General features: G+C 31.0%; 1 protein-coding gene across 11 annotated transcripts in view; it reads right to left on the reverse strand.

The window, feature by feature from the left end:
• PPIP5K2 (diphosphoinositol pentakisphosphate kinase 2) overlaps positions 1-17153 on the reverse strand; it is a 70272-nt gene that overhangs the window by 44798 nt on the left and 8321 nt on the right. For 10 of the 11 annotated variants that reach the window (XM_031673208.2, XM_031673204.2, XM_031673201.2 and 7 more), the window contains exons 3-14: positions 14139-14334; positions 11432-11522; positions 10060-10145; positions 8878-9032; positions 7530-7631; positions 6501-6662; positions 4987-5108; positions 3678-3779; positions 2479-2565; positions 1891-1966; positions 1698-1807; positions 767-852 (exon numbers count right to left, since the gene is read on the reverse strand). In XM_031673208.2, coding sequence (XP_031529068.1) covers positions 767-852; positions 1698-1807; positions 1891-1966; positions 2479-2565; positions 3678-3779; positions 4987-5108; positions 6501-6662; positions 7530-7631; positions 8878-9032; positions 10060-10145; positions 11432-11522; positions 14139-14334 — 1375 coding nt within the window. The remainder of the gene's footprint in view (positions 1-766; positions 853-1697; positions 1808-1890; positions 1967-2478; positions 2566-3677; positions 3780-4986; positions 5109-6500; positions 6663-7529; positions 7632-8877; positions 9033-10059; positions 10146-11431; positions 11523-14138; positions 14335-17153) is intronic. The other variant, XM_072958314.1, reaches the window with a different exon arrangement.

A 17153-nucleotide genomic window follows, 5' to 3' on the forward strand; every position in this document is an offset into this window, starting at 1 on the left:
AGAATTAAGGCCAAAGCATAAGAAAAATTTACAAAAAATGTGTGAAGATTTTGATATCTCTTGCCAAATTACTTTTCAAACAGTTATATTAATTTATAATACTACCAGTAAATTGAAATCCTGTCACACTGTATTCTCATCTGCATTCTTTATTACTATTTGAAAAATGAATAAAATAAAAAAGACACTTTATCAGTATGATAAGCAAGATTATTTATATTATTATAATTATTTTATTGGGCATGTGCATTTCTCCACAGAATGGCTTCTTCAAATCCTGCCTGTGTTTCTTTTATAAATGAATTTACAGGATTTTTGTGTTGACTGCTCTTAGGAGACTAATCTTAAATGCTTCTTCTTATTTAATGGGTTGAGAAAAATATCTGTTTTAGAAAAATGTTGATTGTGTACTTTTTCCAACAGCCTTTTCATACTCTTTGAACTTTTTTCTTGTACACCCTATATGGAGAAGGGACCCGTCAAGTAACGTGTAGTTATAAATAAATAAGCTTTCTGAAACAACCCCAGAGTAAAAGGGAAGTCCTAAGCAGTTTTCAAAATAATAAAACCTATCCTTTAGTTAAAGGATAAAAAACAAACCAATTTTTACTTAAAGGCTTGAAGGCACTATTAACAAACGCTGCTTTATTTTTCCTCAGTTCAGCATGCCAGTCCTTCAACTATTAGAAGATTACAAAGGCAATCAACAGTGAGTATTAAATCCTTGCATACAACAAAAATGCAACCGGCATTAATAATGACATACCTTCCTCTTCACTAGATGTCTTCGGACAACCATGAGGGAGATAGGTTAATTGGACCTTACGATTTATTCCAGAAAAATGGCCATACCTGAGAAATAAAATGGCAAACAGAATGGACAACATTCAGTAAGCATTCCATGCAATTTCCTAAAGAAATGCAAAAGAAAATTAAAATCCGCCTAGAGAAAAACTAAATCTATGTCCCCTTCTATTTGTAATTACCTTCTTGAATTCTTCAAAATATCCTAGCACAAAATCTGTACCATAGGTAGTCATTCTAACCACATGTAAAAAAAATACCAAAAAGTTTCTCTGCGAAGAGACAATTTGGGGGGGGGCAGGGTAGTTAGGTTAACTTATTTATTTATTTTTAGAGGAAGTACTGGAGATTGAACCCAGGACCTTCTGTATGTTAAGTACATGCTCTACCATTCGAGCTACACCCTTCCCCCAAAATGGATAATTTACAATAAAGCATATAAACATATAAAAATGTAAATGTATGTGTCTTCAAAAAAAAAAGAAAATAAGATATTAATTGGTCAAATAAGTAAACCTTTTAATAGCAATACTGGTGGTACCAATTTCACTTGATTAAAATAGTTCAAAATTATTTTTTATTTAAACAGCACTGAATCTGTGGTTAAGCAATATGGCCTTCACCCTAAGTAGTACTTCATAGAAGATCCAAATTTGATGTCCTTTTTTGATCTTACCAAAATTAAAAGTAAAACAGTAACCACTAATTCTCATTAGACTTTCACTAATTTCCCCTTAGTTATAGTGACAGAGCAAAAAGATCAAACTGTGAAGGAAGTTAACATGAACAGTCACACACTAAAAAAAAAGAGTATTACAAGCAGTTATCAAAATTAAGGAAAAAAGAGTATTACAAGCAGTTATCAAAATTAAGGGTTTCAGAAAGATACTTACATTTCTAACACGGTCTTAAGTTGCTCAAGTTTTGACTTGTTTTCTTCAATTTCAGAATCATTATTTTGCCCTAGCTCCATAAGAAGTTGTCGTGCAATATCTAGCACTTCCTGTGAAATAAATAAAGAATTGAATTTTGGTGCAATTTTGCCATTAGCCATCTAAAACTCGACAAGAAATCAAATGCACTTGCCTGTAACTGTTTTGGTTTTTTGAGTTTTAATTTCCCAGATTTATATCCATCACACTTTTCAAAAAGATCAAAAAATCTTATAAAAAAGACAGAGCACTGTTAGGCATTTGCAACAATATTACCACCATATATTAAAATAAACTAATTATAATAAATGATAGATATAGGACTAGAACAATAAAAGACAGATATGGAACTCAGGGTGTATGAATTTCAAATACTGTGTGTCCCCTTTCCCTATACCATGCTGCTCCTGTACTCTGCTTGAGAAAACGTAGTATTTTCCTAAATCATATAAAACTAATAATTACTAGATTATTTTTAGAAGTTCTCCCATACAACAATAAATAAAAGCCTGGTAAGGCTGATGATCATTTATGGATATTGTCACAACATTTTTCAGATGCTGATATACACAATTTAAAATGGATTTTGTTTGGTTTTATATGTTCCCAGTGGTTTAAATATTAATGGCCAAGAAACAGTGGTAAACAGTTTTTCTATACAATGCATTAATCAAGACAACTAATCACTTATCAGAAATCTTAAATTATCTCCTGAGTATCACATTCTTCCCTTAAAACATACTTTTGATGTCTCACTTCCATTTTCATTTTTTGCTTTGGTGTTCGATCCCCATGGCGTATGACAGCTATGACACATCTGAGTTCCATCCTGAAAGAAAAGAAATAATGTTCTCAACTTTCTAACAAAGATTTGTGTTATATAATTTAGATTAATACATCCATTTATTTAGAACCATCTTTGACCATTTCAAGATCATCCATGTGAAGAATAGCGCTTGTAAAAACCAGTCTTAATTTTATCAAATCAAATCCTAAAAAGAATTTAAGAAGCTGGAGGGGGAGTAATATTAAACTATGTAATATCTGTTTCCTCTCTAGAGGTGACCAAGCTAACTGTGGGAAAAAGTAAATGTATTGCAATCCTGTAACTTTAGTAAATACGTTTCTTGCAGTGCAGGTTATTATAGACTTGAGAGTTCATTAAATCAAACAAAATAAAGCTGCTATATTTATTCTGCCCAGGTCAGAAGAACAAGTATTTCAAACTCAAATTACCGGAATATAAAACTGTCTTAGGAAGACTGGTAGGGTATAATTTAGCATTTGCCAAACTGTGAGACACAGATTGCAACCTTGTAGGGTTTAATAAGGTACCCCCCAAAGCGTTTTGTGTTAAATATGTTTGGAAATATTGGTTTGAAAACAAAATCAAATACTTTTTGTCCTACCGTCCATCTGAATTAAGACTTCTCAGAAGACTTAATATGCTAACATAAATCTCTGAACTGTGAACATGAATCATTTGGTCAACTCACCTGAGTAACAGGTGAATTTCAAGCAGTATCTTTGACTAGAGAGTTATGAAACACTTTGGCAATGTTGGTCTAATTAATTTACCTCAAGTAATAACTGTATATTTTTACTTTACATGCTGAGAGCACCAAAGTTGTATGACCACTGACTATGAACCTTTAAGTAACATACCTTTTGGTACCTCTTTTATTTTTTAAGGCTTAATTCAATACATCTATAATTATCCAAGCATTTTTCAGGATTTTATTTGTAACAATTTAAGAGATTTTTAGTCTAAGTGGACCCTTACAAAAGCATACAATCTGTTTCTCCATCTGCAAAGTAAATCATATGAAAACACACACAGCAAAGTATCTAATAATTATTCAGAAATGTAACCTTTATTGTAACAGCACAGACCAATGGAGAAAACCCAAGGAGTGTCTAAATGAAAATATTCAAACTTACATAGTTCCAGATGTAGTTGGTACAATTGGGATATCTTCAGCTTCTAAGGGTATTGACCAGGGGATATGAAACTGTGGAGCAAGCTCTCTCATTACAATATTGCTTTGAGACAAAAAGAAAAAAAATTAAATGAGTTCATTTTAAGACAAACCTAGGTACTTAGTGACAAATAATAATCACAGGAGTTAACGTCAAACTATCTAGTGATTACGTGATTACAGTACATCAAAAGTAACCTCAAAAAATCAATCCTGATCGAGAAAATTTAGATTAGCAGTTCTAAACTGCTGTATGGAACACATTAATGGGATGTCATGAATTCAGAATTACTTACGCACTTCCATTTTTTAAAATATAAATCATATTGGATTCAAGTAAACCGCTGTAACTATATCTACTTACACAGATTCTGAAATCCAAGATTATCTCTTCTTTGTGGCCACAGATCATTCCTTATCAGCTTTTACTGATCATTACTGATCATTTTAAATGATTAGTAAAAGCTATTTTAAATACTACTGCTCATTTTTAACAAATTTCTATTACCTTTTGCTAATAGGGTTAACAATGAAAATATGTTTAAATAATAGTAAAATATTTTTTGTTTCATTTAAATTTATCATTTATTCATGCTAAAATGTAGTGAGCTCCCCCAAATTTCACTTTAAAAGTAATTTCACAAATCTCTGAACTATACTATAAAAGCTACACCCAACTGTTAAAATATATTTTAAAGTGTAAGTTTCTTATGGCTTTGTTATATATAGTCAAAGAATATAAAAAGGCATTTTTATATGCAATTTCCTTTACATTCACTAGATAATCTCATGAGATTATCTTTAAGTAACACCTATACTTGTAGAAAGTAGAGTCATTCAAAAGAATTCTGAATTCCAAACATTCCTATTTTACTATGGTTATTTCATGAATGTTAATTTTGTGTCATTAAGTACTGTAATTATGCATCAAACACTTGAGAGACAAAGTAATCTAATAAATTAGATGTCTTGACTAATAATCACTGTATAAATCACTGTTAAAGCATTTCTAAACAAATGAAGTTAAATACCATTTAGCCTTTATCTACACTGGTCATAAATTAATCTGTCTTTGATAATTCAAAGTATAATTCAAGATTTTGCATGTTCTTTGGGGATGTCATTTTATGAGCACTGATTTTTTTACTCTATAGAGTGTTTACAAAACCCTGATCATGTGATGTTTACAATTAATTTGGTTTCTGAAAAGCTAGTATGCGTTAGTTATAACAAAGGTAAAGAGGAAGAAATATAAAGCAAAGAAATCTTACCCAAGTATTTTTGCACAATCATCATAATACTTCATGGAATTTTTCACAAAACTGAAGCCATTGACATCACAGACGTAAGACTGTCCATTGGCCCGTAACAAATCAAAGCCACAAACTGTTTGCTATTTAAAATAAATCATAAACTTTAAAGTTCCATTTGAATTAAGATTCATAGTTTTCCAGTCTTATTAGAATACAACAATTTTTATAAATGTCTAAATGTATATTTACTGTTTAATAGTTTACTTCATAGTTTAAATTACATTTTTTTAATATGAATACTCTGAAAATATAGAACACATGACATACAATTATTTAAGGTTTTACCATGAAGTAGGTGTAGAACTAAATAATGCTCAAAGAACTGATGAGGCCAAAAAAATCAAGACGGTTTTCAACTGACATTTAATTTTTTTTTAAAGTAAAAAATTTTAGAGGCTTTGATAAATTTTGTTAGCCAAAATTATATCACTTTAATCAAAAAAAAAAAGGAAAAATAGCTTTGAACACATATCCAAGAGGAAATGTCCAACTATGCCAATGAATCTTTTAAACCCTGACAACCATATACTTGTGGGCACTTGAAATAAATTTACTTTATTTGGAAGAAAGGAGCTGAAAGGTATGAATTTTCAGCTTAGGCTCCAGGAATTTTCTGATCTTCTACATTCTATATTCAAAATCATGTATTAATATAATACGATTTTAAGTCACTCCTTTTAGAATCCTGGTATTATAAAATTAAAACAATTTATATAAAGCTATTAAAATATATTTATGGGCTAATTTCCTTCCATGAAAGAGACTTCAAATTATTAAGATAAAAACAATTTATTTATTTATCATTTGATAACCAGCAATACACACTAGTCTTTAAGTTACATATCCAAGGCAAGGTTTCAACAAGGAAAAGTTTACCCTTTATTAGATACAAGTTGTCCTACTTCTCTTTAAACCTTTACTGTACAATAATAAAAGACTAATAATATATATCATGGAGAGAACTAGTCAAATGTCATAAGTTTTCTTTAAGAAATGTGTGTTAGTATTGCTTTAAGAAATGTGTGTTAGTATTGCTTTCATGAACATAATTTATCATATATAATAGGCCAACTGCCTACTGCCAAGGCTAGGAGACTACTGAGGACCTTTTATTTAAAAAAAAATAATTTGTCAATTCTATGAGTAAATACTTGTAATCAGTTTTGTTTTTAACATGTTAAAACACTCGTTAACTCTATTGTTTCAGTTAAGTTTTCCTCTGTAATTTTAATTTTTGAAAACATTGATAAACTTTCCTTTTATATAATACAGAAAGTATAGACAGAAACAAAGGCCTTCACTTATTATATGTTTTTATTAGCGGCACAAAAAGAATCTCTTGAAAAGTACACAAACCATTTAAATGTACCACTTTTTCTCAGCTGACTTCCCCATCTGTAAGCTTAAATAACATCTCAAAACAGACGATCAGAATTTTTAAAAGGGCCTGTATGGCCTGCATAACATCTTACCTTAAATGCAAGGCAGACTTTCCAAGCAATTAATTTCTCTCGTGCATTGAGAATGACAGGGTATCTTACTTCTTTTCCTTCACTGTCTCGTTCCACCTTGCCATCAAGTGCAGGAGATTTTCGAGCTTCGGCATGGGCATAATCTGGACCCACTGTATAAACCTTTCATGAATGTTAAAAATACATATTTTATTTAAAAGATTAAAAAGGAGGTGGCAGATGAAAAACAGCATGAATTTGATAACAGACAAGAGAGGGAAAGGCACTCGAAGCAAAGGTAATAAACACAAAGCGCAGATGCATGAAACAGCATGATGTATTCAGGTAAGAGTAAGTTATTTTGCATGATTTATTCCACAAGAAGTAAGGTTTGTAGGAAAGAGGGCAGACTGTGAAATATCGTGTATGCCAGTCTTTTGAATCTGATTACTATCTTATGGTCAATAAGGATCCACAAGAGAATTTTTAAAAAGAGGTTCCTGATCAGGTTTATACCTAAGAAAGAAATCTCTAGTTAGATATAGACTGGCTGAAGGTAAAGCAATTAAGAACTTGTAAGCCACCAACAAAAATCACACCTATTTTTTTCTTTTATCATATTACAGTTGTCAAAGATCCCAAAAACACTGTTTACACTAATTAGTGCTTGGAAACTGTGGTCGTTACATGACCCCAAAACACCATATTTTATTATTTAATGTCCTTTTAAAGAAGAATACACAACTATACATTATTATATCACATAGTTGGTTCTTTAAATATTTTGATAGCTATATTTCAATAAAGTTTGTCTCCTTTGTAATCCTGTATGGTTTACTTCAAGTATTTAAGAACATTATTCTAAAAAAAGGGTCCACAGGCTTCAGACTAGCAGCAGCATTCATAATACAAAACAGAGTAAAAATCACTAGTCAAAAAGAAAGAAATACAGAATAGATGTTAGATGTAGTTAATTAAAGGGTAATTTCTTTTTCTGAGATCATTGGTAAACTCAAAATACAAAATTAAAACATATTTAATCAATCCTACCTTAACATCAGTACCATCTGTGGGCATAAACTCTTCGTATATATAAGAACCTGTTTTTCGTACACTGCTTTCAGGGGAATAAACACTACTTCTACTGCCAATCTGAAAACAGAAGAAGCCCATCAATATAAAAACTATATTATTCTCCTCATTTTTACAAAATAACCTTTTTTACCATCTGTTTCCATCTTAGACATTTCTAAAAAGATTTTAAGTCCACAGATATTTAAGAACACTTACTTACGTAGCTGACATTATATTATCTTTTGTTATAATTTACACTTAAGTTAAACAGCATAAAAATACAATGAACACTATGAATAGTGTTTCTAAGATTCAACCATATTGCTACATATAACTCTACTCTGTTCATGTTTACTACTATAGAATTGTCCACAGTATAACTATTCCATTAGTCATTCATTATCCTATCAACATATGTTTAGGTTGTTTTCTAAGTTTTAGCTTATAGAAGAATGTTGCTTTGAACATTCTTGTAAGTATCCCCACAGCACACACGTGCAAGAGTGTTTCTAAGGCATACACTAGAAGTGGGATTGTTAGGTGATAGAATATGTTCATATTCAACTTACAAAGACAATGCCAAAATCTTTTATAAACAGTTTAAACAATTTATAGATCTCTCCAGCAACATATGAGTTCCCACTGATGTACATCCTTATCCATGGTTGGTACTCAGACTCCTTAATATTTGCCACTCTTAATGGATGTGAAACAGTACCTCATTGTTTTCCTACTTTGCATTTTCCATGCTGTTTATGACTATATATGAATTTTTAATCCTGAGATATTGCTAAATTATGCTGCTAAAAGGCTATGCTAATTTGCATTCCTGTCAACAACATTTCGGCTTGTGCTTATTTTCCAGCTACCTCAATCTTTTTGAACTTTGCCAATCCAAAAGGTAATTCAATGGCATTATCTTTTAGACTTACATTTATTTTATTATGGGTGCAATCTTGAGCATACTTTCATGTATCTAAGAGTTAATTCATGTTACTCTTTCTATGAACTAACCATTTTGAGGGTCAATTTTCAAAAAGACTGCTGATCTTTACCTGAATTTCTCGTATGACAGATACATAAATGGAAGGTAGAAAGAAAACCAAATAACTTTCTAAGGTATTCTATAGGTAGAATTTTGCATAAAAAACATTAAATAACTAAAATGATGCCTTGCTTTTCTAACAAAGTATGACACCAGTTTTATTAACTTATCTCTAAATGATACACTTAATCATAGTTCTATTACATACTTGATTACTTTTAGTAAAACTTATACAACAGTGTATAGAGAAGAGTATTTACTAAGATAACAAAGGTTTACCTTTCGAAAGAGTCTTTGACTTCCACCACCAGCAGAGGTTGGATAATAAATGTAAACATTGTGATCTTCTGCACTGACTGGCTTTTCTACAAATGGCTTTTGGAAAACTTCTCCATTTACTTCTACATGATCTTCCCCTTCGATTAGACTGCATTCTATGAATCAAACAGATTAGCAAGAAAAACTATATATTGTATATTATATAGATGTAATATCGAGGACTTTTTGTTTTTTACTAGAATAGATATTACAAAGAAAAATAACTTTGGACATAGTCTACTGATCTGATTTTAATTGAAAATATTTATGCAAACAAATACCAACATTTATGATCTATGACATTAGGAACTATAATTGTTCTTCAGAAATCTAATGGACCTGCCATTTTACCCTATCCATCCCACAGAATTCAAAGTTAGATATAAAATGATGCACAAGACAGATTGAGAAGTAACTCTATAATGCTATCATCTTCTGAAATATGTATGAAATCATTCCTATCACAGATATCATAAAACATGAAATATTTAAGCAAGAAAAGTAACTTATATACAGAGTAAGCAAGAAATCCAATTAGGAATTTTCACCTCTAGACAAATAAAAAAAGTTCCCTGTCAAAAGATAATAAATACTATATCTAGTTTTTAATAAAAGTTGCTCTAATGTACAATAAAGCCATCAAAATTCCCCAAACATTAGAATGTTAATATTAATATTGTTATGTATAACTTACATGCTACATTTTAGATAACCAGGAAAATGAAGCAAAGCATGCTTTAAAATATTAATATTAACACTGCAAGATTCCTAGTCATCCGAAGTTTAAATTGTAGCATCTGAGCATGAAGTTTCTAATACTTAGTTCGATAGTCATAGATGAGTCACTCGTTCACCCCAATCAATACAAATTTATTAAGCATGCAATTTAAAAATTCTTCTGTATGATTCTCATAGATACATCAAATGTAGGCCAAAGAAATGTAGGATATACAATTCCTGAATTATTAGTTGGCCTCCTAGCTCAGTGTCACATTTTAACTGAATATAACTGCTCGTTAGGATCATTAAAAAAATGAATAGAATACCGTAAGTTCTTTAAATTCTTTCCATTTGATTATAGAAGAGAGTGGCTCAGAAGTATACTAAGTGACAAAAAGTAGCTTGCTTAAATCTTCTTCTTACCTTTGGGATTATTTGGGTCACGGTTCAAAATTGCATAACGAGGAAGCAAAATTCCTTCAGCTTGAAGAATGCTATACACTTCTCTCCTGAAGAAAAAAGAAAATATCCTTATAATTTATCGCTCTATTTCACACTGAGTATACTACTGTACTGTTCATAAAATACACTATTATTGTTCTACCACTAAAAAAGGCATGTATATCAAAGTGCTTTATTTTTTAAATAAATGTATGTCATTTAAAAATGTATTCTAAGGAAATATTATAAATGCATTTTAAGCAATATTGAAAAAGTATATGCTTAATACTTTTTGTGGCACATTAAAACACTAATTTTTTAAAATTGGGAATGTAAATGTATAAAAAGTAATGGTTAAAAAAAGTTACTATATCACAATGACAGAATATTATCTAAGTATTAAAAACCTTATACTCAGAGAATATTTAGTGACATGGAAGAATGTTCATGGTATTTTAAGAGAAAAGTAATCCTAATTTTGTAAAATCTGAGTGCATATATGTACTCCTTTCTTTGGGAAAATGTGGCAGATGTAGTGTCAGGGTTAAATGCCTTTCTTTATGATTTTATTTTCTAAATTTCTTAAAATAAATATGCATATACACATGCATATGTTTATATTTATAATATATAAACATGTATTAATATGTAAACCAAGGAAGAATGTCACAAAACATTATATATTAATGTTATAAAACATTCTATATTAATAATGTTACTATCTGGAAGAATGGGGAAAAAACAAAAATAGAAAAATAAAAAACTATAGGGCCTTATACTTCATACGGCAGTTTAATGTATATAATTTCATATAGTAATGCTAACACAAAAGAAAAACAGAAGGCTGGTGAAATTATAATGGTAGCCATTAAGGTGAAACATCAATTAAATGCAATATATAAATGCATTTGTATTTTACAATTTCTTAGATACCTATGCTTTTGATCTGTTATGAGTTGCTAAGATATACAGTAAAATATTTCTCAAAATGGTTATACTTTACCATTAAAAAATCTAGTTACAATGGATAAAGCCCTAATTTCATCATCAGTCACATAATAGAAAAATTGTTCAAAATTTTCAGTGGTTTAGTAGGCTCCAGAAATTAAACAAATTTGGTTTAAGTCCTTGTCCCACTACCTAAGGAACTACTTGTGACTTTGGTCAAATAGTTAATCTCTCTGATTCTCACATTTCTTCATCTGTAAAACTGGTTATAAATACCTATTTCTAAGTATTATTTCAAGGATACCATGAATTAATATATATAAACACCTGATTCCATGTCAGCTTAAAGGAGATACTAAATAAATGTTAATTTTCCCTCCTTAATTCAGCCAACTTCACCACTCACCTATCTTGTATGAGATACTGCATATTCAAGTCATTGATTACAAATGGATTCCTGAGTTTTGCATAGGCAACTGCTTTGTCCAGTGGAAATCCTAAGAACACATGTTATTAACATATTCTGTACAATCCGAAAGCAAGTTGACATCTTAACTTGAATTTATGCCACTTTCCATAAAAGATTAATTTCATTATTCATATAACTGCTTTCTATAAAAGGCATGGAATAATGAATACATAAAACTTGTTTTATCTTATACTATTAAGTGCTATTAAATAAATCTTGTTTTTACTTGGTTAATAAGAATATTGATAATAATAAATCTTGTTTTTTCTTTGTTAATTTGTTTTATAAGGCACAGTTAACCTGACTCATAAGGTACAGGAACCCAGTGGTTATATAACCAAATTTAGACCACTGACATTTTAGTTGATGTCTGATTATTGAAAGTCACCTAACAGAAGGTAAGATTACCTCACATAGAAACAGAAATCTATATATAAGTAACATAAGTATATCACAATCAACTGGTGATTTTTTAAAAATTTATCTAACTCCTTCTCACTTAAGATACTTTGATGTTTACACATATAAGTTAGATAATAATTCAAAGAACTTATGCAACTTTAAAAATAGCAGAAGAAAAATTAATTCACATAAAACAGATATGTTCAAAATATAAAATATATAAGCAGGATCATGCCTGTTGTTACTAGATCAATATTAACACATCAGAAATTAACTCCCTAAAATTTCTAGACTTTGGTAAAATTACTAATTACAATGAAAACAAATGAAATGGCAGATACAGTAAGAAGAGGTCTAAAAATACATCTAAAGAATTTTAATGATTGTAATTCACCCTCTGTATTGGCATTAAAAGACTCTAGCAACACATATTATTAAGAGAGGAAGTTACCACAGAGGTTAAGAGCATAAACTAAGGTTCAGATCCTAACTCCATCTTTCATTAGCTATGTAATCTTGGGCAAATTTATTTATCATCATTAAGCCTCTGATTCACAGCTGTAAAGGGGTATTATAACAATCTTATTTAGTATGGTTTTTGAAAAATTAAATAAAAGAATGTATATAAAACATTTAACACAATACTAGGCATACTAAGTGCTCAATAAATGTTAACTATTATTAACTATTATTAGTTGTCCCTAAATGACAGTATTTTAATAGGTATCTCAGGAAAACGTTAACAATTAGCAAACATGCACAACTACAGCATTTAACTATAGCATACCACAGTATACCTGTGAAGACACTGTATTTTGTAACATTATCAGAATAGTTGGTAGAGGAAGGAAGTGTTAAAGCATACTAAAGTTGAAACAACAAAAAGCTATGGTCAGTTAAAGGAAGACTTTTTCCTAAATTCCACATAGCTTTTAGCATTTAAATAGGAGTATTCTGTATCAAGAATCACTTGGCAACAAATTACAAACCCTTCTGTTATAGACTCTCAGAATTCATCACTTACTGTAAAAATGTCTCATTATCTATGGTTTCAAGCCTCCTAACAAAATTCAGCAAATAAGAAACCCCTATACAGTCATTACCCTGCTTCTGTTGTCATTAAAAAGGAATTTTGTCCTCACCAAGAGACAGCATACTCATATGCTGTCTAAGATATGATCTTAGGCAGTACCTAGTTTTTACAAACAAATAACTAGCTTTTATTTAAGAAATAGGAAGAACCATTTGATAGCAAAGGAAGAACATCTTACTCTCAAGGATAAGCAAATTTTAAGATTCTCTGAAATGAGGGACTTCAGTCTGTAAAGACGACCAGGGCCTTGGCTTCTCTATAAAATAATGGAGATCAACAGCCTATGGGAGCACAAAAAGTACCAACCATGCTCCATCCCCTACTTGCTGAAGGGGATGCTCTTTAAGCACCTAATTAAAGTGAGACCGTAACACAGCTGGAGACTACATACGTTGGTAATAAAAAATGTTTTAATATGAATATGTTTATAACTGAATGCGTATCTTTTAGAGTTCTTAGTGAAAACTCACTTAATTCACAAATTCTTAGGTTATAAATTTTCAGATGTACACTTAATAATGTGATTATGGAGTTTACTATGAAGTAATACTTAAGCTTAATTGATATTTCAGTTTGATTCATAAAACTGAAAGGAAAAATAAAACTCAAATATTAAGTTCTTAAAAAATAAAGTATGAACATGCATATGAGCAATGATAGATCATTTTCTATGTGGTAAGATGTAAGGGCTTAAAACATTCAAGAATTCAATAATTTACTCTAAGAAACCTAGAGTTGCAAACAAAGATATGCAGTCCAAAAGTTCATCACAACCTTACTTTTAATAGTGAAAACTGGAAACCATCTAACTGTTAGGATACTGGCTAAGTATGTTATAGTACATTCACAGGATGACACACTATGATGCCATTAAAAATCAGATTTTTGAAGCATGATATGGAGAAGAAAAACCTCCTATATAATTAGTAAAAAATTAAATATAAGATTACATATACACGACACTAAATTTGTTTTTAAAAATACACACAGGAAAAAACTGTAAAGAAATGTATCAAAATGTTACTATCACTTATCTGTGACACGAGGTGAGTTTAAATTTTTTCTATTTTATGTAGTATTTTACAGTTAATATATATTAGTTTTATAGTCAGAGAGGATAAAGGGGTTTCCACCTGTGTTCTTTAATACCTTTAGAATGGAAAGAAATCAGACAATCACATAAAGGCCAGTTTTCCACTGGTTCATTCAAAATAACATCCTCTTCAAATACTACCACTGTGATATATTTAAATAAGGAGATCCGTTCAAGAATTTCCTTCATTGGTTTGGATTTGGATTTCTTTGCCATGGAACATATTCCAACCACAATCTGCCTTTCTGGGGGCTGAAACAAAAAGAAAACAAAAAATCAGGTTGACTTAATATGAACTGCAAATTACAGTGATCCTAAATCTTCCTCAGAACTAGAGAAGGCATGTGATGAATCAATAAAAGTGACACAATAACCAAAAAGGCATTTTTCAAAATTATACTGTTGTTATAATAAAATACTTAAAAATGATAGTTTTCTACAAAGGTCTGTGAAAATTTTTTTTAAAGTTTCAGATCACTGTTACAATTTTCATTCAGATTTCAAAATGAAAAACTTCTTTAATTGTCTCTAACATTTATTTGCCTTCCTCACACCAGTAAGGCGGGGAATAAGGGCTAAAATCTACCTAATCTAAGTAAAAAGGCCAATGAGAGTGAGATAAAGAATTCTCACTACAAAGCTATACAGTATTAAGCTATTTTAGTAGATTGAGCGTGAATATGAGTTGGTCACCAATGACAACTTGGAAGGAAATTTTGGAGAAAGCCACATTGCTAAATGTGTTAGTGCTCTTTGACACCCCAGTCTTCATATCAACATTCCTATTTTACAGTGTTGCTCATCTCTGGCTCCCTTGCTACAGTTCAAAGGCAAAGATTCAGTCTGAAATTTAAAAAGCAGGATATAAAAATAATTTATGAGTTGCTCACAGATTTATAAAGTTACTCAAGATTCACTGTGAGGTCTTTGCATCCAGGTATTTAGAGTTTCATCAATTATAAAGCTGTATCCAGTTTTCCATTTTCAATTCTTTACTCTTTCATGATATTTTATGTAAGTCATATCACATCATAATCTGGGCCCAAAAGTGTTTTATTAGACTTTCTCTTACTATATAAGTCAAAAAACAAAACTGGATAACAACAGAATTGTTATTCTTCTTTATGCCTAGAATTTTATTTCTTTATTGCCTCCTCTAAACTCATATGAAATTTAGAGTTCAAACTGTTATTAGATTTGATGGTAAATCAAAGGTTCTAAATCCTAACCTTCCTGGGATCTGCTGTCTTTCCCCCTCTGATGATCCACTCTTATGTTCCCTTATTCTATTCTTTCCTGATTAAAAGCCTGGACATAAGGCATTATGATGTTCCTAAAGTAGATTTCCCCAGACAACAAGCGTATTCAACTCAACGTCTTTGAACTCTTAAAAACAGGAGAATGATCTGGAACAAATCATTTTATTAAGCTATAGGTCAAATGAACCAAATCAAATTTCTCAAAAGTGACAACTATGCATCGTGAATGTAAACTCAATGTAATTAGTACCAATACTCCAAGGATTACACTAAGCACTGAAGAGTTAGAAATACAGAAACTGCCTGTCCTCAGATATGTTGAGTCTAACAGGGAACACAGTAGTAACAGTACATGATACACAAAAAAGAACTACGTATGTCAAGGTACAGAAACGGTGTTGAGGAAGAAATGTTCAAGTTTCTCAGAAGGACAAGAGCAAGGAGAGAGGGAAGAGTGGACAACATGAAATGTGAGAAAGGTTTTGAAGAAGGAAAAATAATTCACAAGGTATCCAACAAGGAAGGGCTTTTCAGAGAGATAAAGGAGTACTCACAATAGCAAAGAGGCATGGTGCAACATGGAATACGTGGGAAATAAAAATCTGATATTGCTAAAACATGAAAGGGAGAAGGTACAGAGACAAGCACAGTTCTAGACACAGAGGAAAGATAAAAGTCCTTATATGGAAGAAGACTGCACTTGGGCTCTCAGTGGTGTTCACAGTGTGTTCAGAACTCCAGAGAGAAGTGGTACGGGCAGCAGAGGCCGAAGCAGTGCTACTGCCTGGTCTACAGCAGCCGGAGAAGCTCTGCTTTTATGTTTTACTTACGGGACTTCCGCATAAGACCTCAGAGGAAGGAAAGTTCTGGCTGGTATGAAAAGCGTGAAAATCATTTTTTTTTCTGAGCTGAGGTGGGGTGTGGTTTTTAATGAGTGACAATATGATTTGCATTTCAGGTAAGTGTAACTGCACTGTGAAGGGTGTTGTTAAATAACTATGAAAAAGGATTTGAAGAGTCATCTAATAGACATTTGGGGTTTGTTTTTACTAATTTCATGAAGTATAACAGATTTTTGTTTTCAAACAAAATTCTCTTTTCAACTGGAAATGTAAGAAAAACAAACATACTTTAAGTTTGTATTTTAAATCAGTTCTCAGAGTAAAGCAATCTTTATTTGTAAAGGGAAAATAAAGATGAGGAATAAACATACTAAGTTAACATAACTACAGCAAAATAAACATATGCGTGTTTTTCCTAAAGATCCAGTATGGATATACTTTCTAATAGGTCAGATCAGAAAGAGAAATAGACATACACACACCCCACCTCCCCCAAAGATATTTGAGGTAACTTCTAGTCACACAGTTTGCAGACTTCTGAATATTAATAAATAGCATTATCTTCAGGTCAGCCATCACTTGTGTTGACAACATGACAAACTTATTAAAGCTGTCCTTCAAAATCAGTACTTTTAAAATTCTTTATCTTAATGTTTTGTTGTGTTTTTCTACATACAAGAAATCCTTTTGATTTATGACCCTAATTACGCTTTCTCCTTGTCACTTTTTCTACCCAACCCTGTGTTATGCTAGGTGTATCAATGAAAGATACTAAGATAGGCATCATTAAACCACTTAGAAATGTGACCCCTGATTGTATTTCTTGAAGCACCATAGATTCAATGATGTCACTAATGAAACACAATATGCTTTTTCAGTTTAAAAACTTTCAAACAAATTTCTATGAAAAAAATGTCTCCACAATTTAAGATAGTAGTATCAGTTTCCCTTCACAGTGATCAGTAAAAAG

The sequence above is a fragment of the Vicugna pacos genome, chromosome 3 (assembly GCF_048564905.1).
Source record: "Vicugna pacos chromosome 3, VicPac4, whole genome shotgun sequence".
Lineage (NCBI taxonomy): Eukaryota > Metazoa > Chordata > Mammalia > Artiodactyla > Camelidae > Vicugna > Vicugna pacos.